Below are 22,198 nucleotides of genomic sequence, written 5' to 3'. Positions count from 1 at the left end.
CAGCCCCAGGGAAGCTCCGGCAGCTCAGAGAGGAGCAACACACGGAAACAGCGGGGCTGGAGAGCGTGACTGAGGGGAACTCAGAAGCGCCAACCAGTGACCTGTGGGTGCCCAGGAAGGCTGAAGAGCACCGGGCGGACGGCCTGAATCTCGCCGTCTTTGGCAGCTTCTCCATGTCAGGTGGCCGGACAAGACCAGAAATGAGTCTATTCGACGCAAACTCTGCAACCGCCTCCCTTGGCGGTTTCGGCAGCTCTCTTGCTAGGGACACCTTGTCAGGCTGGAAGACCAGCGGATCCTAAGGCCACTACATGGCTGGCGAGCACGTGGTCACCAAACGCTTTGGTGGAACAACCAGATTGCCGCTGATGGACATAAACTGACCTGCCAGCAAGATCAGCTTTCGGACCCAGCCAGAGATCAGTCCAGGATGGCTCTGCAAGGAGCCCACGCGCCTTTGGGAGTTTGCCACGGTGACGGTGAAGCGAGCCACCCATGCCTCGCTGGGCTGTGAGGTGGTGAAGGCAGTGGTTTCAATCGGTGGCCAGCAGGAGACCCCTGGGGGTCTGCAGCCTAGAGCTAAGATTTCTGAAGGGGTCTGCACCCCCATTCAAAATTTTGCAGGGGTCCGCAATGAAAAAAGGTTGATAACGGCTGGGCGAAGAGCCAGGAGAACCCAGCCCATGCGACACACCAAGAGGAGGAATTAGTTAGGGAGGTGCAGGATGTGTATGTGGGTGGGGGGGGGGTGATGAGGAGCTTTGGGATGGAGTGAAGACGTGGAACAGAGGCTTGGACTAGCTGGGGAAACTTCCTGGCAGTCAGATGGGTGCAGCTGTAGAAGGGTCTCTCAAGGGAGGGGACAAAGGCCCCGTTGCTTGGGCCACGGACTGGTGACAGCCCTGGCCAATTACAACAGGGACCTTGGCTGTCTGCACGGGGTATGCCCGGTGACACCCACTGCTGCTCACTGCAGACGTTGACGGGGTGGCATGACCCGGATTAGGAGTGGAGACTCACTGATGCAGCCGGCTCCGCGGAGTGGACGGGGGCGGATCTTTGCTCCCCGCTGCACAGGGCACCCCTGACCCAGACCCTCCTCCTGGTGCCTGGGGCGTCCGCTCACCCTCCCTCAGCCGGCTGGAGAATTAGCTGAGCGAGCAAAGAGATTAAGCCTGCAGGCCCCACTGCACGGATGGCGCAGGCTGTTCCCTGGCCCTGCTTGGCGCACCCTCGGCCCTTCTCGCTGGGCCCATCCTCTTGGGCCTGATCCAAGCTCCTCCCGCTGCATGGCATAAGGAGCCTGAGAAGGGCACAGCCCAGGATCTGGGGCACGCTCACCCCCACGCCACTGAGGGCACCATTACTCTGGGATGACTTGCCCAGCCTGCAAGCCTCTTGCATGCCTTACTTGGGCTGGTGCCTTCGGGATGCTCTGGGTCCATGGCCGAGGGGACGCACGTGGACACAGCGCCACCTCTTGGCCCTCAGGAGAATCTGGGCAGCACCAGATGGTCTGCTCAGGGGAGGTGGGGTGGGGCTGAGCTCTCCTGCAGGGTGGGGACAGGTCAGGGGCCTCAGCAGCATGGTGGGACCTGCTCCATTTACCCAGCACAGCCAGGGCTGGGGACGAGGCAGGAAAGGAGCCTCGCAATGAAGAGAGCCAGAGCTGGAGCAAGGGATGCCCGCCCCACACCCATCTCCACCTGGCCCTGCTCACTGTGGAAGCCAGGCAGCTCTGGTAGCTGGTGACGAGTCCCCATGGAAGTTGCACGGGGCAGGGTGGTCGATTTGAACAATATACCAAGGCCCCCGGGGGTGAGTGAGGGCAGCTGGGCCAGAAGCAGGATGCCAGGCCCAGAGGGATGGGGTGAGGGCTGTGGAACATACAGGGAGAGCCTAGCACATGGCTTGTGCTGAGCAAAGGGGTCAGTACGCAGGAGCCGACCTCTCTAGGGGATCGATAGACGCCCACTGTGACCAGCTTGTCTAATCCCCTGCCTAACGCCAGCCAGGGCACGTCCTGGAGTAATTCCTGTCTGAGCGAAACCAGAGCTCGTAGGAAACCAGCCCGTCAGGATTTAAAACAGCACCGAGGAGGGAGAATCCCCCGTTCACATTGGAGAGTGGTTCTAAGAGTTAATTACTCTCATAGTTAAACACTGACACCTTATTTCCAGTCAGACTTTGTCCGGCAGCGCGAACACGCAGGAGTCTTGATCCAGCCTGAGCCCAGACGCAGCTCAAACACAAGCCAGAGAGCGAGCGCGGGGGGGGACACCAGGGCTACACACTTGCATTCCAGTGTCTGTTTTCTCATAGATCTGTAACCCTCCTGTGCTCAGCTACCCAGGGAGCTGTTGGGCAGGGCTGCTCCTGAACAACTGTGTGGACAAGGCCTGAGAGCAAAGGCCCCTTGCAGAGCCCACGGGCTGCTTGTTGTAACTGGCACATGGGCAGATTTGGAAGAAGGGGCACTAAGGACAGAGTAGGGTCTAGGGAGTGGGACCTCCTAGGCCTGCTGCCCAAGAAGGGGCATTAGATGGGGAACCTGCAGCCCGGGCACATGCCAGAGCAGCCAGAACTCATAGCAACCCCTGGAGCCAGGGGGCTTGGAAGCACCCAGGCCCCCAGGGTTGGGTCCAGTGTCAGAGCCTGGTGACTGGCCACAGGAGGCCCCACCCAGCGCTCAAACAGCCGCAGACAGTAGCATTGCTGGGCCTGGTGCCAGCGGGTCGTTCCACAGCCCTGCCCCAGGGAGTCTCCACAGAGCTCTGTGCTCCTCCCTGCCAGCAGCTCCCCATCTCCCCACACTTTCAGTTACTTCTCTTCCTTCCCCAGGGCCCTCAGCCCGCGCTAACCAGGCCTCCTGGGAATTCTAGCAGCAGGAAACCAGGTTCTTTGTACCCAGGCCCCAGCCATTGCCCAGACCAGCTGAGACCGGGGCATACTGACACCGGGTCCACCCTACTGCCCCATGCAATAGCTACACTGCTCCACCCACACCCCTGGGTGCTGTAGCCAGGCCAACCATAGCCCTGGGCATAGACCATGCTAGGTCAACATAGCCACTGGCTCTGGGGGAGGGGGATTAGTGATGCTGACAGGAGAAGCTCTCCCAGCTGTGGGGGGGGAGGGGGGTAGTGGCTTCCCTAAAGCCCCACAGCTGCACCTGTGTGTGTGTGTGGGGGGGGGGGGGGGGTTGTGCTGCTCCAGGTGAAGATAAACCCTGAGAGCATCCTGCAGGACCAGGGAAAGCTGTAGTCATGTGGCTGGCATTGGACTAGGCCCTGCCTCTTCCCAGAGGGTCCCTACATGGGCTCCAGGGCTGGGCAGGACATCTGCCACCATGAAGTTTTGCCAAGATCTGTCTTGACACTGCTTGGGATGGAAAGGGTTTGCGGGGGGGGGGGGGGGTGAAGCTCTCTGATCAGAGACACCCTGCTGCCCCGCCATGGGGGAGAGCCAGCCCTTCTGACCTTCCCATGCCCCACGGTTTGCTTTCATCCCCGTGCGGATGAAGAACAAGCTGTGCCCTCACCAGACAAGGTTGGAGCTGGTCTGTTACTCATCCTAAGGCACTGGATGGGACTCCTGAACACAGCGCAGCCGGCATTCAGAGACGGGACCTGTCCCTTGCCAATGTCCAGTTTGGGGGTGTAGCGTTGTAGCTGCCTCATGTGGCAGGAGCTCAGGGGATGGGGATGCACGAGTGAGGGGAGCCAGGGACAGGGGGTTCCTAGCACCAGGCAGGAGAGGATGCTGCCGCTGTCTGCATTGCCCAGACCCTGCTCTGCAGCCCCCCTGTAGTCAAAGCACCCAAAGCCCCCCAGGGGGATGAGCAGGGGTTGGAGCCAGGCCTACACTCACTGATCATACTCTGCCCAAGCCCAGCTCCCACCTCAGTTTAGGACAAAGGTACCCACCTGCCAGGCAACCTGAGAGCCCCAAGGAGCCTCTGGCTGGGCCCCCCTTGTAGCTTTGCAGCCCTGGGGACTGAGCAGAAGGATGTTTCTATGAAGGAGGAACCAGGCGCAGAGCAAGGCTGGGATAGTTTATTTTGCCCAAATCTTCTACATAAGCTGGGAAGGTCTCAGTTCCAGACAGTTTCCACCTGCAGTTAGCAGTAACCAGACCGCATCCCGACTCTGCTGGCCAGAGCCCAAAGCAGGGCAAACACCCCATGCCCCCGAGCAAAAATGTTTCCTGTATAAGCCAGTGGGGCTGCCAGAGGCTCCTGGCTGCTCAGAGCAGGGACAGGAGAGCAGGAGGCAGGAGCAGGACAGCCCATGGTGCAGGAGAGGCATCTCCCCTGTTCTGGGCGTAGTACTTGGCCACGGCCAAGTTGGGGTTCCCCTGGGCAGGGTCGAACCACATCTGGATGCAGCGCCCGCCGCCCCGGTGCTCCAGGGTGTATTTGTACGAGTTGGACCAGATCTTCTCGCACAGGTCCGCTGGCCGGGGGAAGACGTACTTGAATGGCTGGCATGTGGAGCTGCGGGGGCACTGGTTGGTCCCTGGAAGGGGAGGGAGAGGGCAGCAGTGAGCAAGCTGTGGCTTGACACCATCTATGATGCCTTCCCCATCTCTGGCTGCTAGGCATCTGCCCATCCCAGGCTACTGGCTGATCTGGCAACAGCCCAGCTGGCTTGTGGGAGAAACTGTCCTTCCCTGTGAGGTGAAGTTCAAGGGCTTGTAGCCATGTCACTCACTTCCTGGATTGATCCCTGACTGGCAGCCTGGAGAGCCAGATGGAGGCTAGTAAGAATGAGGAACCCACTAGCCCAGCTGGGGTTTCCCACCCCCCACAGCTCTGCCAATGCACCTTGATCCTTCTAGGCCCTCCATCACCCCAGGGTCTGTTGTGCATTTATCCTCATGAGCCCCCAAGGTAAGGCTGTGCTCTTCTCCACAGGTGGGAAACTGAGGCAGAGACTGAATTAAGGTCACACTATGGAAGAGCAGTGCTAGCCAATACAAGATCAACACTTTGGGAAACTGCCTTCAGCCTTGGCACTAGCTAAGAGCTTGTCAAAGGCAAAAGTCTATCCAGTCTAGGTCCCAGTACTGGTACAGAACACAGCATACAGGGACACCAAGCAACAGTTACAAACTGGTGGGTTGGGTCTTAGCCATGTGAGACACACTCCTCTCCCTTGGCAGGAGCAGGTAGGAATGGGTTTGTATTGCACCAGAGGTCTTTAGGAGGGAACCACTAGGGTTACCTACTCTGACCCCCTGCCAAGGTGCAGGATTGGTTGCGACAATATATTTGGCTTGGTTTGCTTATTTGGCCTCCTGAACATTGAAAGAGCTGGGAGTGTGGTGAGACAGTGGCCACCCCCTACAGTCACTAGCAGGGAATTGAAGCAGGTCTCAAGTCCCAGGCTCCAAGCACTGGGTCATCCTTCCTCTGTGCATTATCTGCCAGCCACTACTCCAGCCTCAACTCTGAGCCCCATTCACTCCTCCACCCACTGGAAGTACAGGGGCATTCACAGCCCACATCTCGGCATCCAGGTCTCCTGCCAGCTCCTTTTCTGTGTGTTCCTGACTGGGGAGCCCCATTTTACACCCTCCGGCTCTGCCCCTAGGATTCCACAGCTGTTCCTTCCTCCAGGACCAGGCCCCTAACCCCCTTTGGAGGCAGGGGATACTGGCAAGCAGAACCAGGTATGGCCACAACTCTGTAGAGGGGCACCACACGCCCAGTCGCCATGGGAAGGAAGACCCCAGAGCCCCATGGCCACCTGCTAGGCAGTTCTGCTCACACAGGAGGCAGGTTTCCCGGCTCCTGCTCCAGCGTGGGCACCATCTCCACAGTTGAAGCTGCCCCAGGGTCACTGGACACCAAGTTCAGTCCAGGGGACCATCCACCTGCCTAGTCCAAACCAAGCCAGGGACTGCACTGAGACCAGAGGAGACTACAGCCTCAGCCCTCACTCCCAGGGTGCTCCTCTCGCATGCCCCCCACCCAGGGTCTGGAGCTAGTCTGAGGGCTGCTGCCATCAGGGGGCAGGGAGAGGTGGGAGCCCCTCCTCCATCCCTTGGGCCTCTAAGACAGCTGCAAACCCATAAGCAAGGTGTGACCCTGCCCCACTCAGGGTACAGCAGTCCAGCTCCCCCCTGCAGCAGGCAGAGTTTGTTCTCGGCCGCTCACTGACCCGAAGTCCAGTTCCAGCCCTTGTGCCAGTTCTCTTTGCAGGTGACGGCGTCCTTGCAGTCCTCCCACCACTGCTCGCAGTCCTCCTTGCACAGCGGGACGTTGAGGATCCTCTCCCGGCGCCAGCTGGTATCCGCCTGCCAGGACACAGGCTTGTGAGCATCAGGGGGCAGCTCTGGGCCCCCTGCAGGCAACATCAGTCGCCCCAGGGAGCAAGGGTGAGACACATTCTCTCCCCCACCCCCTGATCTAGCACCACTGAACAGAGCCAGTGTGTGTCCCAGCAGAACCAGGCCCAGGCCCCAGAGGATGGGAGAGCCTCACAGCAGCCTCCCCGCACACCTGTGTGGCAGCATCTACAGCTCAACCGCATCCCAGGCAGGCCACCCAGGCGTCCAGGGAAGGGATCCTGGATTTATTGCAGAGCCCTAGCCAGGAGCAGCATCTGCCATCTTACCTGTTGCCTCCCCAGCAAACACACTGCACGAACCCACCTCACCCCGGGACAGAGGCAGCGTCAGTCCCACCGAGAAACCCAGCCAAGCTGAGCATTGGAGCCAGGTTCTCTGGGGTCCTAAACAGCAGGGGGGATGGCAGGACCCACGGGGCACCGCCCGGGGAGGGAAGCTAAAGGAGCCGTTCAGTGCAGCCTCCCGATCTCAGGACGCTTTGAGGGGATTGTCCTGCCCACATGCAGTGGGCCCTGGGGGGACACGGGGACACCAGCTGACAGTGGAGAATGGCACCTGGGGCCTTCGGCACAGAAAGCACGAGCCCCCGACCGCTCAAGCTGGAGGAGCCACTCTGCATGGTGCTAGTTCACTCCTCACTATTTGGACCCGCCACTAGAGGGAGCCGTGAGCACATGCACCAAGCCAGCCTGCTCTCCCGCCCGCAGCGCCCAGCCCAGCGCCCCCTGACCTGGTGGATCCAGGGCCCCAGGTTGGGCGAGCACTCGTACAGACACGTGTCCTGGATGAAGTGCCACTTGCACTTGTCTGGCATCACCCTGCAGTGGGCCCAGTTGAAGCTGTACAGGTAGGACTGGTCCTGGTGAGCCCCCGTGCTGGTCTCGGCCGTGCAGCAGGCGTTGTCTTTCCACGGGGCACACTGGGAACACAGCAAGGGACGGGTGCGCAGGGGACTCTGGCCGCTCGCCCGGGGGGCAGACAGGATGCCGTGGATGCAGCAGCATCACCAGCCTCCAGTGCTGCCCGGCGGGACTGCTCCTGCATCAGACCACTGCCAGGGCCACGGCCAAGGACCGGGGACGGAAGGGCAGGGATGCTATTTTGCCGAGTGCTTGGAGATCTTTAAGTCGACAAAATGCCATGAAGTGGGGAAGCTACAGACTGGGGCAGGAGGGGCAGCCACTGAGCTGTTATATGGTGTTATTAGGGCCTCCAGATCTACCCCAATTGTGATCCCCTCTGGGGGGGGGACACTGGGTAAGTGGGGATGGGGGAAAGGCACAAAGAGGAGACCAACTGAATTTGTCCAAATGAAAAAGCCTCCTAGTTACAAGGCACCACTTCAACGTGATCCTCAAGTTAATGAATGTGGGACTAGAAACCTGAACTAAATGTGTTTGTTGGGAACATGTGTAACTGGTGAGCGAAATGGGATGGGCTGTTCTGCCCCCGCCCTCTTTTTTTGTGGGGGGGAGGTTAAAAAGAACAAAAACAAGACACCTCAGGACTTTGGGAGGAAGATCAGACTGACTGCTGGCTGGGAGATGGGGGAACAAAGGAGGGACATGGCTGCCTCCCCAACCTTCTCCTGCAATCCACTAGGACACCTTCCTTGTCCCAGTTCCCAAAAATCTTCTTACCAGCCTGGGCAAGGCAGCAAAACCCACCTGACATGGCCACCTTCAGTGGTCAGGACTGAGCTGAAGCCATGAATGTGATGAGAGACTTTGGTTCCTGCCGTCACCGGCTCCAATCCCTAGTATGTCATATTCCTCCCCCACCTTCAGTCCGCTTTCCTCTCGCTCCCTCCCTTGTGCCTTCTGTTTAAGGGTCTGGCTTTTCCCCACCAAGACTGTATCCTGCAGCACTCCTGGGAGCCTGTGACCAGAAAGGCAGCACCCAGTGGGGATGCAGATTTGCCAGGTTTTGGAGCAGTTTCTCCAACAGGGAGGTTGCAGAGAGGATTGGCTGCATAGCTGATCTTCTCCCGTTTCTCTGCCCCTGTATGTGTTGGTCTGGTTTTGTCTTCTAGGAAGGGGGCTCAGACTTCACAGCTACAGATTTCTATTAATGCCTCTTTTCCCCACAAGACTGTTAGCACCATCTCCTAGCTGCCAGGTGGGGCGGGAGAGAAAGACAGGGGACACTGAGGGAGTGCAGGAGAGGGGTCAAGGCTAACTCTTCCCTCGGGTGGCCCCTGAAAGTGACCAGCACACCCCTCTGGCAGCAGCTCCTAGGTGAGGGGGGGCCCAGGGGGTCTTTGTGCAGTTCCCAGCCAATGGGAGCTGTGGAATCAGTGCTCAGGGCAGGGGCAGTGCCCAGAGACCTCCTGCCAAGGGACTGCAGAGACGGGATGGCCGCTTCCAGGAATGGCATGGAGCAAGGCCAGGCAGGAAGGCTGCCCTCACTCCACTGTGCTGCTGGGGGTCCCTGGGTCCTTTAAAGTCACCCAGGACCCTGGACAATTGCCCCCATCCCCCAATCAGCAGGCCTGCCTTCTACAAACTCTGCAGCAAAAGGGAACGGGAATAGGAACAAAGAGTTTCGTCAAAGTTACAGCCTAATTTGAAACACAGTATTGAGTGAGGTTTGCCACCCATCCAGTTTTCACCCAGATAGGCCGGCTTTCGGCTTGTGTGTCAAATGGCACCCAGACAAGCCCTGATGTCTGGGGTTTTCTGACTTGGCAAGGGCGGGGGGGGGGGGAGGGGAAGAGAAGAGGGAGCGCAGAGAAGGGGCAAGGCCTCAGTTACCAGACACTAGAAAGGTGTCAGCCCTCTTTCCTCTCCCATCTTCAGTAAAGAGAGATAGCTATTCATAAGTGTGGCTGTCGCCATGGTCCTAAGTGGGCTGAGGTCTTTGTACTCAGTACCCCAACCCATAATATCAAGCAGTGACCTATACAGTGACAGGGTCAGGTTAACACCTTCAACACTTGGGTCAGTTTATTCTAGTGAAATTAACAGGGACATATCCAAGTTTGCCCACAGAATCAGTGGCAGAGCTGGAATTGCAAGGCAGGAGTCCTGGCTCCCCAGCCCTCTGCCTCTGTCTGAGGCCTTCCCTAGGGCAACAGCAAGGGACAGGCCTCTTTAAAGGGAAAAGTAGCCGCCCAGTTTGCATGGCTTGCGTGGCTGCTGCCAGAGAGCTGGGTCTCATTGCCAGCCCAAGGATGTTGGCACCATGGCCCTGCCTGCCGCAGCCTCCTAGGGCTGAGAGAAACCACACAGTTCTTGGTGTCATGAACACCTCCAGCTTCCTGCACCACAGTCCTCCACGCCCACGCCTCCCCCAAGAGCCCAGCGTAAGGAACAAGCCTGCACTGGAATGGATGGCAGGTCCAGGGGACCCAGTTACCCCTCACCTAGAGCTCCAAGAGGTCAGGGATGGACTGACCTGTGTCAATAGGACAAGACCCTACCTGGCCATGCAGCACCCCCTCTGGCCCTGGCTGGGTTTTGTGGTGCTTGGCATCCATGCACACGTTCAGCACCGATTCCTTCGCAGCACTGTCCAGGCAGGCAGCCAACAGCCCCAGCACGGCCCACCGGGCTGCCATCTCCCTGGGACCAGAGTAAGGGAGGGTGGAAGAGAAGACATGTTAGTGCAGCTGTCCAGATGAGACTGGGCGCCACTTGGGTGCATGGCTCCGAGCGCCCAGAGGGGATCCCCAGGCAAGAGCATCTGTGCTGCCTGCTATGGAGACAGGTGCTCTGCAGAGACCCATGAGAGAGCGGCCACAAAGCCTCCTGCTTCACTGGCAGCTTCCCCCCCGCCCCCGCAAACATCCCATCTGGGCACATGGGTGGAGAGTTCTATGGGCCCAGTGTGCCTGGGCACCAGGAATATTCCTGGCCTGGGGCCTGACTCCGGGTCTCTCCCTCAGTCCCACCTTCCACCCCGGGTGCTCCCCACCATGCATCCCACGGGCGATTTCAAACAGCCTGGGGCCCCCACACACCACCGGCAGCGCAGCCGAGAGCCGAGCAACTTCCTGCCTGCTCATGCCATGTGTCTGCTGGCTGGGGCGGGCGAGGAGAAAGTCTACACATGCTGCTCCCACCCCAAGCGCGCCTGTGGCCAATAGGAAGCTGCAGGGGCAGTGCCTGGGGGCAACAGCTTGTTGAGACCCCCCCAGCCTGCCCTGCCTAGGAGGCTCAGGTAACCACTGCACCCCCACACCCTCTCCCACCCCCCAAACTCCCTCTACACCCCCACCCCTTGTCCTAGCCCAGAGCCTGCACCCCTCACCCCCTCCTGCACCCCCACCCTCAAACCTGCACCCAGCACAGAAACACCACCCCAGAGCCTGCACCCCAATCCCCTGCCCAGGGCCTGCACCCCAGACCTCCTCTCCCCACCCAAACTCCCTCCCAGAGCCTTAGGCAGTTCAGGGGGAACTCTGGGCTTTCTGGGCACTGCCAACATTTCTACAAACCTGCTGCCCCTGCAGGAGAGAGGGGGAGAGAAAAGCCACAAAGCCTCCTGCTCCACAGGAGCTTTTACCCTCTAAACATCCCACCTAAAGCCCAGTGGGGCGGGCACTTCTCCAAACCCTGCCCCCAGCTTGACTGCTTTGCCTTGCAAGGGGCTCAGAGCCAAGCGCCCCATGTCTCTGCTCAGCAGGTGCTGGTTTCCACCCTAGCTCTGAGCTCCCCCCCACCCTATAGCCACCCATGGGTGCATTCAGGCCACTCCCTTTGTATTAGCCAATGATCCAGAACCAGAGACTGGCTACTGGGTGCCTCATCCAGAGAGTCACAGCAATGACCACCGAGCTGGACCCTGGCCAGCCAACACCACTAGCCCCACAAGCAGGCTTCCAGGCATGAAGCCTAGGATAAGATTAGACCTATTAGGTTGTATTTCTTCCCCCTTGTTTGCTCAGTGTTCTTCCAGAGAGGTGGAGGAAGCTAGCCCACGGCCCTGCAGCTCGCCCTGTCTGGTGACTTCAGGCCCCTGGGACAGGGCAACCAGGCTGGTCAGTTACACACTGCCACAACCTTGGGCTGCCAGGATCACAGGCTGCCAGAGCAGACTCCCAGCCCACTAACAGCGGGTCATGGGAGACTTAACAGTCAGTTATTGCTGTTCAGTTCAGGTCCTATTGGACTCCAGCCCCTGACATGGGGCTTTTACAGACTTTAGTCCATACAAGGCCTTGCGCTAGCTTCCAATTTCTATTTGGGCATCACTTATCCTCCCACCTCCCCTCTTGTGGGGGTCTCCTCTCCCCCACTCCATTGGGCCAAGTGGTTTCCTCTGCCATCTGGTATATCTGTGGTTTACTGGCTACGGTTCCACTATTGCAGTGGGGGAGGTTTAGATTGGATATTAGGAAAAACTTTTTCACTAAGAGGGTGGTGAAACACTGGAATGCGTTACCTAGGGAGGTGGTAGAATCTCCTTCCTTAGAGGTTTTTAAGGTCAGGCTTGACAAAGCCCTGGCTGGGATGATTTAACTGGGAATTGGTCCTGCTTTGAGCAGGGGGTTGGACTAGATGACCTTCTGGGGTCCCTTCCAACCCCGATATTCTATGATTCTATGATTCTATATTGCAGCTTTTACAGCAGCCCATCGCCCCCAAAGCACCACCTGTGCGCCCAGCCCAGGAACAAGGAGACACAGATCACAGCCTAGTGTTTTTTGGAAGCAATGCAGCCCCCTCTAGAAGCAAACAGCAGTTACAAAGCTGATCACATTGACACCCAAACACTAGGCCTGAGACACCCACCAGCCCCCATCACAACAGAAAACCATGAACTGCTCCTACCTTGCTGGGAAAAAGCCCATCCCAGCTGCTTCAAGCAAGTGCTCACCACAGCAGCCAGGCCTCTGGAGTCAGCTTTAATAGCCGAGTCCTTTAACCACAGCTGCTAACCCCTCCACGCAACCGGGTTAATGAGGCTTAATGGTCACCGGAGCTCGTTACCTGTAAAGTAGCAGTTTTCGTAAGAGCCAAAGAGCTCTGTGTGTTTGCTGGGGGGCAGCTGAGTCCCATGTTAAGAAGACAATCAAGGATTTGATCGCAAAGATCAGATGTCCGCCCAAGCCCTGGCCGAGGATGAGAACATCAGTCCCACCTGCTGGGCGTTCTTTGGAGCAGGCTTCTTTCTTTGCTCTGCAAATTGCCCCAGAGAAAGGAGCCAGAGAATGCCAAGATCAGCTGTCTAATCAGCTGGGGCCTCTGTCACGGAGTGGAGGGGAGTCCAGGCCCTGCACCCCTCTTCCTGGGATTCACTGAGACTCTTAGCCAGCCAGTAAAACAGAAGGTTTATTGGACAACAGGAACACAGTCCAAAACAGAGCTTGTGGGTACACCCAGGACCCCTCAGTCACGTCCTTCTGGGGGAGCAGGGAGCTTCAGCTGCCCAGCTCATGGCAGACAAAAGCTGGAATAGAGGATGTGACGATGTGACGCAGCAGGGAGGGGGGAGTGTTGACCTGGGAATGTGCCCTGGGGATGGACCTGAGAGCCTGTCACCAGAGCCAGGAGGAAGAGGGGTGCAGGGCCTGGACTCCCCCACACTCCGTGACAACTGGTGGGAGCAGTGGGATGTACTGCACCCCGTGAACAGCGCTTCCTGCAGTAAGTGACTGGGGAACAGTAAAATGAAGGGGGATTGACGGGGACCAGGCGTGCTGAAGATTCAGCGAGAGACGGTTTCAGGGGGCGGTTAACCTCTGGGAGTGTGTGACCAGGGAAGGACTTTTGCAGTAACAGGGTCCCCCGGGGGATTGCAGCGAGCGGTCCCAGGGGCGGAGGAGTCTGCAGCTTGACCCTGGCAAAGAGGTAGTGACCTCAAGAAGGACTGGCACACGAGGGGCTTTTCCTGGAAACGGTAGAAAGCTGTCCGGTCTGCGAGTGGCCAGCAGAGAGATGTACGCTAAACGCTTTAAGAGCGACCTGGTGGAGCTGTGCAGGCAGAGGGGGCTGTGCATTGGGAGGTCCACCACGGAACAGCTGATTGCCCAGTTGGAGGAGAGGGATTGCTTGGATGACCCGATCCCTGTCCCTGAGGGAAGCCGCCCGGTGGACGCAGCGTGGGCCCTGGGGCCTGACTGGGCTGGGAGGGGTCAGACTGCTGCCGAGGACACCCCGAGACCCTTCCTACCTAGGCCTGGGGGAGGGGTTGGGGGAAGCCCGGCGAATACCGAGGGCACCCTGACCCCAGCAGCCAGCAGAGGATCCTCCCGGGGGAGCTCCTCATCCTTTGAGCAGATGTGGCTGGAATGGGAGAGGGAGATGAAAATGAGGGAGCTGGAGGACCATGAAAAACAATGTCAACATGAGGAGAAACAACGTCAACATGAGCAGGAGGAGAAGGAGAGGGAGCGTCAGGAGAAGGAGAGGGAGCGTCAGGAGAAGGAGAGGGAGCGTCAGGAGAAGGAGAAACAAAGACAGCATGAACTGGAGCTGGCCAGGCTGAGGAGCAGTGGCGCCCCGGCTGCGGTGAGTGAGGGGGGACCCAAGACTGCAAGGAGCTTTGATAAGTGCTTCCTGGCCCAGCGGAAGAAGGGGGAGGACATAGATAGCTTCCTGACGGCCTTTGAGAATGCCTGCGAGATGCACAGGGTTGACCCTGCAGACAGGCTCCAGTTCCTCACCCCATTACTGGACCCCAAAGCCGTGGAGGTGTACAGCCGGATGACAGGGCCGGAGGCAGGGGACTATGAACTGTTCAAAGAGGCCCTGCTCCGTGAGTTTGGGCTGACCCCCGAGATGTACCGGAGAAGGTTCCGGAGTCAGCGTAAAACGCCTGAGGTCACCTACCTACAACTGGTCAACCGGATGCAGGGATATGCCCGCAAGTGGACAGCTGGGGCCCAAGCTAAAGAGGACCTGCTTGACCTAATCGTACTGGAGCAACTGTATGAACAGTGACCATCCGACCTGAGGCTGTGGTTGGTGGACAAAAAGCTCGAGAACCCCCAGCACGCAGGGCAGCTGGCCGACGAGTTTGTGAACAGTCGGTCAGGGGGTAGCCGGGAGGAGTCCCAAAAGGACAGGCCCCCCCGATGCAGAGAGAGAGTCACCATGGAGCCTCCAAGCGGGTAAATAGGGAGAACCCCCTCCAAAGGGGAACGCCTGGCGTCGGGCCCCTCCGACCCGCTCGAGGGGACCAACGTGACCTGAGCTGCTATCACTGTGGCCAGAGAGGCCACGTACGGACCCAGTGCCCCGGGCTCAGGGACAAACTGAGCAGACCCAACCTACCCAGGGTTAACTGGGTAGGGACTCAGCTGGACGAGGGGCAGACGGCCCAGGCAAGGGGGGCTACCAGTTTACCACCTGCTCAGGAGGGAAGAGTACCCCCGGCCAACTCCGCCAGAGGGCTGGAGGCTCTGGACTCAGGGTGCTCGGTTTACAGGGTGGGCGTGGGGCTGTCCCTCCGGAGCGAGTGCCTTGTTCCCCTGGAGGTGGATGGGAGGAAGGTCAATGGATACTGGGATACGGGCGCGGAGGTGACGCTGGCCTGGCCCGAGGTGGTGGCCCCAGATCGGGTGGTGCCCAACACTTACCTGACCCCCTGACAGGGGTGGGCGGGACCCCATTTAAGGTGCCCGTGGCAAGGGTACACCTGAAATGGGGCGCCAAGGAGGGCCCCAAGGATGTGGGGGTATATCACCATTTGCCCACTGAGGTTTTGATGGGGGGAGACCTAGAGGACTGGCCAAGCAACCCCCAGACCGCCCTGGTTGTGACGCGTAGCCAGAGCCGGCGAGGGGCACTGCACCCTGACCTCGGGGAGGGTACCACACCGAAGACACAGGACCCTACCCTGGTGGGGAGGGAGCGCCGAGGGGCACAGCTCAGAGAGGTGGAGGCCTCAGACCTGGCCACTGTGGGGGAACCGGGCCCCATCCCTTCCCCAGCCGCTGAGTTCCAGGCCGAGTTGAGGAAAGATCCCTCCTTGCGGAAGCTCAGGGACCTGGCCGACCTCAGTGTGGGACAGACCATGAGGAGAGGCTGCCAGGAGAGGTTCCTGTGGGAGAAGGGGTTCCTGTACCGAGAATGGGCTCCCACAAGGGAAGTAGAGTCCTGTGGGATCAGGAGGCAGCTGGTGGTCCCCCAGAGGTATCGCCGCAAACTTCTGTACCTGGCCCATGACATCCCCCTCGCAGGGCACCAGGGAATCCGGCGCACCCGGCAGAGGTTGCTACAGAACTTTTACTGGCCTGGGGTCTTTACCACGGTCCGGCAGTATTGCCGATCCTGTGACCCCTGTCAGAGGGTGGGGAAGGCCCGGGACAAGGGGAAAGCGGCTTTGAGACCTTTGCCCATCATAGAGGAGCCTTTCCAGAAGGTGGCCATGGACATCGTGGGGCCTCTCAGCAAGACGACCCGGTCGGGGAAGAAACACATTCTGGTGGTGGTAGATTTCGCCACCCGCTACCCCGAGGCAGTGCCCTTAGCTTCCATTGAAGCCGACACCGTGGCCGATGCGCTCCTGACCATTTTCAGCCGAGTGGGATTCCCCAAGGAAGCCTTGACAGAGCAAGGCTCCAACTTCATGTCGACCCTGCTCCGGTGCTTGTGGGAGAAATGTGGGGTCCGGCACGACTGGGCCTCAGCTTATCACCCCCAGTCCAATGGGCTGGTGGAGAGGTTTAACGGGACGCTAAAGATGATGCTGAAAACCTTTATGAACCGGCACCCGCAGGATTGGGACAAGTACTTACCTCACCTGCTGTTCGCGTACAGGGAGGTGCCCCAGGAGTCTACCGGATTTTCGCCTTTCGAACTGTTATATGGAAGGAGGGTGAGGGGCCCCCTGGACCTGATGGGAGACGAGTGGGAGGGGAAGGCCACTCCCGATGGAGAGTCAGTGGTGGAGTATGTCCTGGTCTTCCGAGAGAGACTGGCTGAACTCATGGGCCTGGCCAGGGAGAATCTGGCCAGAGCCCAGAGGAAGCAGAAGGTCTGGTATGACCGCACGGCGCGGGCCCGTACCTACGCCACCGGGGATCAGGTGATGGTTCTCATCCCTGTGAGAAAGAACAAACTACAGGCCGCCTGGGAGGGCCCTTTCAAGGTTGTCCAGCAGCTCAAGGAGGTAAACTATGTGGTGGAGCTGTCGAACCGGGCGCACCACCGCTGGGTGTACCATGTGAATATGATGAAGCAATATTATGCCAGGGGGAATGTGGTGTTGGCCGTGTGTGGACAGTGGGAGCAGCAGGGAGATGACCCTTTAGTAGATCTATTCCCTGGGACCAGAGCTGGTTCCCCCCGGAAACAATTCCCCTCTCGGATCAGCTAACCCCTGCCCAGCAAGCTGAGGTCAGGGGGGTGCTGCATCCGTACCGACAGCTGTTTTCCAACCAGCCTGGACGCACTAATCTGACTGTCCACCGGGTGCAGACAGGGTCGCACCCACCGATAAGATGCTCCCCCTTCCGAGTCACAGGGAAAACTGCTCAGGACCTGGAAAGAGAGGTCCGGGACATGTTTCAGAGTAACAGCCGTGTTAGTCTGTATTCGCAAAAAGAAAAGGAGGACTTGTGGCACCTTAGAGACTAACCAATTTATTTGAGCATGAGCTTTCGTGAGCTACAGCTCACTTGCTCAAATAAATTGGTTAGTCTCTAAGGTGCCACAAGTACTCCTTTTCTTTGTCCGGGACATGCTGGCTTTGGGGGTGATCCAGCCATTGGCCAGCCCTTGGGCCTCGCCGGTGGTGCTGGTCCCCAAAAAGGACGGGTCGGTCTGGTTCTGTGTGGACTATCAGAAGCTCAATGCCATCACTGTATCTGATGCCTCCCCATGCCCAGGCCGGACGAGCTCCTAGACAAGCTGGGAGGAGCTCGGTACCTTACCACCATGGACCTTACAAAGGGCTACTGGCAAGTGCCGCTGGATGCAGATGCCCGGCTGAAATCGGCCTTTATCACCCCTCTGGGGCTCTATGAGTTCCTGACCCTGCCTTTCGGCCTCAAGGGAGCACCGGCCACCTTCCAGCGCCTGGTGGACCAGCTATTGAGGGGGATGGAGAGTTTTTCCGTGGCGTATATTGATGACATCTGTGTCTTTAGCCAGACCTGGGAGGACCACGTGTCCCAGGTTAGACAAGTACTGGACCGACTCCAGGGGGCTGGGCTGACTATAAAAGAGGAGAAGTGCAAGGTGGGGATGGCTGAAGTATCTTACCTGGGCCATCGGGTGGGGAGCGGCTGCCTAAAACCGGAACCAGCCAAGGTGGAGGTGATCAGAGACTGGCCCGCTCCCCACACCAAAAAGCAGGTCCAAGCCTTTATTGGGCTGGCAGGATACTACCAAAGATTTATGCCCCACTTTAGCGCCATAACCACCCCCATCACTGAGCTATGCAAGAAGGGGAAGCCAGACAAGGTGGTCTGGACCGAGCAGTGCCAGGAGACTTTCTGGGCGCTGAAGGAGGCTCTGGTCAGTGGCCCAGTTCTGGCAAACCCAGACTTTGACAAGCCCTTTGTGGCGTTCACCGACGCCTCAGACATGGGACTGGGGGCGGTGTTAATGCAGGAGGATGAAAAGGGAGAGAGACACCCCATCGTGTACCTGCCAAGAAGTTGCTACCCTGGGAGCAACACTACGCGGCCATCGAGAAGGAGTGCCTGCGATGGTGTGGGCCCTCAAGAAACTAGAGCCCTATCTCTTCGGGCGACACTTCACCGTCTACACCGACCACTCTCCCCTGACCTGGCTGCACCAGATGAACGGAGCCAACGCCAAACTCCTGAGATGGAGCCTGCTCCTGCAGGATTACGACATGGACGTGGTCCACGTGAAGGGAAGTGCCAACCTGATAGCGGATGCGCTGTCCCAGAGAGGGGGCCCCAAACTTCCCCAGGTCACAGGTCACAGTGACCCCGCTCAGTTCAGTCTCGAAGGGGGGAGAGATGTGACGATGTGACGCAGCAGGGAGGGGGGAGTGTTGACCTGGGAATGTGCCCTGGGGATGGGAGACCTGAGAGCCTGTCACCTGAGCCAGGAGGGGGAGGGGGAGGTGACACCTCTGCCAGGAATGTGAAGACAGGCTGCAGGAGGGAGCCTGCTGGGGGAGTTTAGTTTCAGTTTGGGGCTGGATGGAGGAACACAGGGAACCCCAGGGCTGGGGTCTAAGCTCCCTGCTCCCCCAGAAGGACTTGACTGAGGGGTCCTGAGTGTACCCACAAGCTCTGTTGTGGACTGTGTTCCTGTTGTCCAATAAACCTTCTGTTTTACTGGCTGGCTGAGAGTCTCAGTGAATCTCAGGAAGAGGGGTGCAGGGCCTGGACTCCCCCACACTCCGTGACAGTCCCTCACACCACAAACCACACTGAAGTTCACAAAAAGAAAAGGAGTACTTGTGGCACCTTAGAGACTAACAAATTTATTTGAGCATCAGCTTTCGTGAGCTACAGCTCACTTCACGTTACTCCCAGTCCCAAAGGCCCAGTCGCTTACCCCAGGTCAGTTGTACCCTAGATCTCTCCCCAAGGACACCACTTCTAGCCAATCCTATAGCAGACTAACTAAAGATTTGTTAACTAGGAAAAGGAGATGAGCGAGTTACGTACCAGGTTATAGCAGGTAACAGAGACACACCAGTGAGTTACAGTCTTAGGTTCCGAAAGGTAATAGAAGTATCTATAAGAAGCCAGGTCTATAGGCCCTTAGGGCTAAGCCAAGGTGAACAGTCAGGGATGCTTGCTCATGCCTAGAAGTCTTGCCCTCTCCCTGAAGTCCAAGTGTAACCCACACACCTCCTGGGTGCGGTGCTCTGTCCCATCTAGTGGCACCGAGACCCCTTAGAGAGAGATTAATGAGTCTTCTCTACAGCCTAAGCTAAGGGCCATACGGCTTTTAACTCATGCAGACGAGGCTCATGCATTTAGCTCCAAAGGTCCCAGGTTCAATCCCGCCCCCCTCCCCGACGACCCGGGGTCTGTCGGTGTTACACAACAGCACAGGAATACAGATCCTTCTGGTCAGGGAGTTTTATTCCCTTCTCTCAGAGTTCAAACTGATTGGACAAGGGTTGGCGCCCGTCTCCTCTTTGGGGGCTGGGGGAGGGAAATCAACAAAGTCTTTGTCCTTTGATGTTTCACAATGGCTCGCTTGGTTTCAGTGAGCCTTGTGCAGAGGACCCACACCCTCCATTAATCAACGCTTCTTTCCCGCTTGGTGAGTTACACAAACACTCAATGTCACTTTCCACCCTGGGCTGCAGATGTGATACATGAGATCAATGCAGGCAGCGTCCTCCAAGCTTTTCATGAAGGCTAAACACATTCTTAGCAACCTAACGTCTGCTTCAACACTGCCAACACACAGGTGAGCTGGACGTGTTTCCAGCTGTGCATCTGTCAGCCATCAGTGAGGCCTAGGGGCCTTGGCATGAGCTGCCACCTGGTCTGTCAGCATCACAATAGGCATCACGGAAACTTAGTAGAATAATGACAATCAATGGGACATGGCAATACCAGGGTACAAAACATAGAGGAATGACAGAGCAGGTTGTGCTGGCGGGGGAGTGTCACTATATGTGAAAGAAAGCAGAGAGTCAAATATAGTCAAAATCTTAAATGAATCAAACTGCACCAGAGAATCTCTATGGATAGAAATTCCATGCTTGGTTAATAATAGGATAGCAGTCGGAATATACGACTGACCAGGATGGTGATGGGGACTGTGAAATGCTCATGGAGATCAGAGAGGCTACAAAAATAGAAAACTCAGTAATAATGGGGGATTTCAACTATCCCCATATTGACTGGGTACATGTCACCTCAGGACAGGATGCAGAGATAACATTTCTAGACACTTAACGACTGCTTTTTGGAGTAGCTAGTCCTGGAACCCACAAGGGGAGAGGCAATTCTTGATTTAGTCCCAAGTGGAGAACGGGACCTGGTCCAGAAAGTGAATATACCTGAGTCAGTCAGTAATAGCCAACGCAATGTAATTAAATTTAACATCCTTGTAGGGGGGAAATACCAAAGAAACCCACCACAGTAGCATTTAACTTCAGAAAAGGGGGAACTATGCAAAAATGAGGACACTAGTTAAATGGAAAATGAAAAGAGCAGTCACAAAGAGTGAAATGCCTGCAAGCTGCATGAACACTAATTAAAAACACCTTAACAGAAGGTCAAACTCTATGTATACCCCAAATCAAAAAAACAGTAAGAGGACCAAAATATGCCACCATGGCTAAAAAGCAGAGTAAAAGAGGTGGCTAGAGGAAAAAAGACCTCTTTTAATAATTGGAAACAAAATCCTACTGAGGAAAATAGAGAGGAGCATAAACTCCGGCAAGTCAAGTGTAAAATTAATAATTAGGCAGGCCAAAAAAGAATCTGAAGAGCAACTAGCAAAAGACCCAAAAACTATCAGCAAATTTTTTTTAAGCACATCAGAAGCAGGAAGCCTGCCAAACAGTGCGTGGGGCCACTGGACGACTGAGGTACTAAGGGAGCAGTCAAGGAAGACAAGGCCGTTAAAGAGTAGTTAAATGAATTCTTTGCATCGGTCTTCACTGTAGAGAATGTGAGGGAGATTCCCACACCTGAGCCATTCTTTTTAAGTGACAAATCTGAGGGGTCAATAGAGGTTAACACAATATGTTGGGGAAAAGCCAACATGGCTTTTGTAAAAGGAAATCTATAGAAATTAACAACTTTAAATTAGTCTGGGATTTTACTGTGGGATGGGACTCTGATCAGGGGTGGACTTATGGGACTGATTTTCTGATCCCCCTTAACATGGGGATAAAACATGCCCTATAATTGGAAAATGCAGCCTTGTAATTTGCTGGAATGATGCCACTGGTGTATGTAGGGTAACTTTGGCGGAGACATTGCCCCTTCAGCTCACTGTTGAAGGGGTTATTCCAGCCCAGGTTACAGGCATAGCAAACAATGACAGATGAGAGAACACTATGGAGCCATTTGATGGGGCATTGGGGAAGCGTGACTTGTTGGTGCCATGCATTCTTGGAACTGCACAATGGAAGCTGGACTGGTCTGGGCAGTGAATTTAGCACCGCAACCTCGAATCTGAAAGCGTGGACTCAATTATGGGCCCTTTCTCCTGGTTCTGGAGAAGAGGGGATAGTAAAAGGGAGGAACCACGTGATGGCCAAGCTATCACCAGAGGCCCAAGCCAGGGGCCCACACACTCCCAATCCGATTGTGGCACCCCTGCTTATTGCTAGTGACACTTCCTTTCCAAACGGAGCAGTTGAAGTCCCGGGACATCAGCCTGGCATGAAGATTGTGTTTACGGAGTTTTATTTGGTTTGATACATACACAAGAGGATGGGTCTTTTTCAAAAGGGAGAGCAGTGTGACAGGCTTGCTATGCTGGCTGGATCTGGGGGTGGAGAACCCCCACAGCCGGCTCCACCGGGGCATGGACCCCTGACCAGCTGCAGGGCTCAGGATCCCATTGAGATTACCCTGAAGGTTACTCAAGTGAATGACTCCTGTCAGTTTGATCGGGTCTGTGGTAACACCTCTGCAGAGGGGAGAGAACTGGAACAATTTGTGCTTAGATGGAGTTTTCTCTCCCAGTGCTCAAAGGTGAGTAGCCGGCTTATCTGGCTCTAACCACTAGCCCTTGCTGCCTCACATATTCCCCATTGTGCCAAGTCAGCTCTTCCAAAGGGTTCAAAGCAACATCCAAAGAGCAGCTTAGAGAGAGACTGGCGTAGCATTAAGGAGACCTGGGTTCTAGTCCTAGGTCTGCTAGCTGATGGGGGGTGAATTATGGCATCTCTGTTTCCTGTCTTCCCTTTCCCCCCATTTAGCCTGTAAACTCTTTGGAGCAGGGACTGTCTCTAACTATGGCCTTGAATTATGAGGCCCTGAACTCGGCTG

At 57.0% G+C, this 22,198-nt stretch overlaps 1 protein-coding gene across 1 annotated transcript; it reads right to left on the bottom strand.

The window, feature by feature from the left end:
* Positions 1–4,039: 4,039 nt before the first annotated feature.
* On the bottom strand, positions 4,040–10,353 carry LOC311514295 (folate receptor alpha-like). The gene is made up of 5 exons (XM_084616776.1): positions 10,316–10,353; positions 9,776–9,917; positions 7,085–7,273; positions 6,165–6,300; positions 4,040–4,517 (listed from the first exon to the last, which is right to left on the bottom strand). The coding sequence occupies exons 2-5, from the start codon at positions 9,911–9,913 to the stop codon at positions 4,246–4,248; spliced, it is 735 nt and encodes a 244-aa protein (XP_084472902.1). The 5' UTR covers positions 9,914–9,917; positions 10,316–10,353; the 3' UTR covers positions 4,040–4,245.
* Positions 10,354–22,198: the final 11,845 nt, after the last annotated feature.

The sequence above is a fragment of the Lepidochelys olivacea genome (genome assembly GCF_965140295.1).
Source record: "Lepidochelys olivacea isolate rLepOli2 genome assembly, chromosome: 1".
Taxonomy (NCBI): Eukaryota; Metazoa; Chordata; order Testudines; family Cheloniidae; genus Lepidochelys; species Lepidochelys olivacea.
Note: the sequence above shows the minus strand (reverse complement) of the source record. Positions and strands in the feature narration are given on the sequence as shown.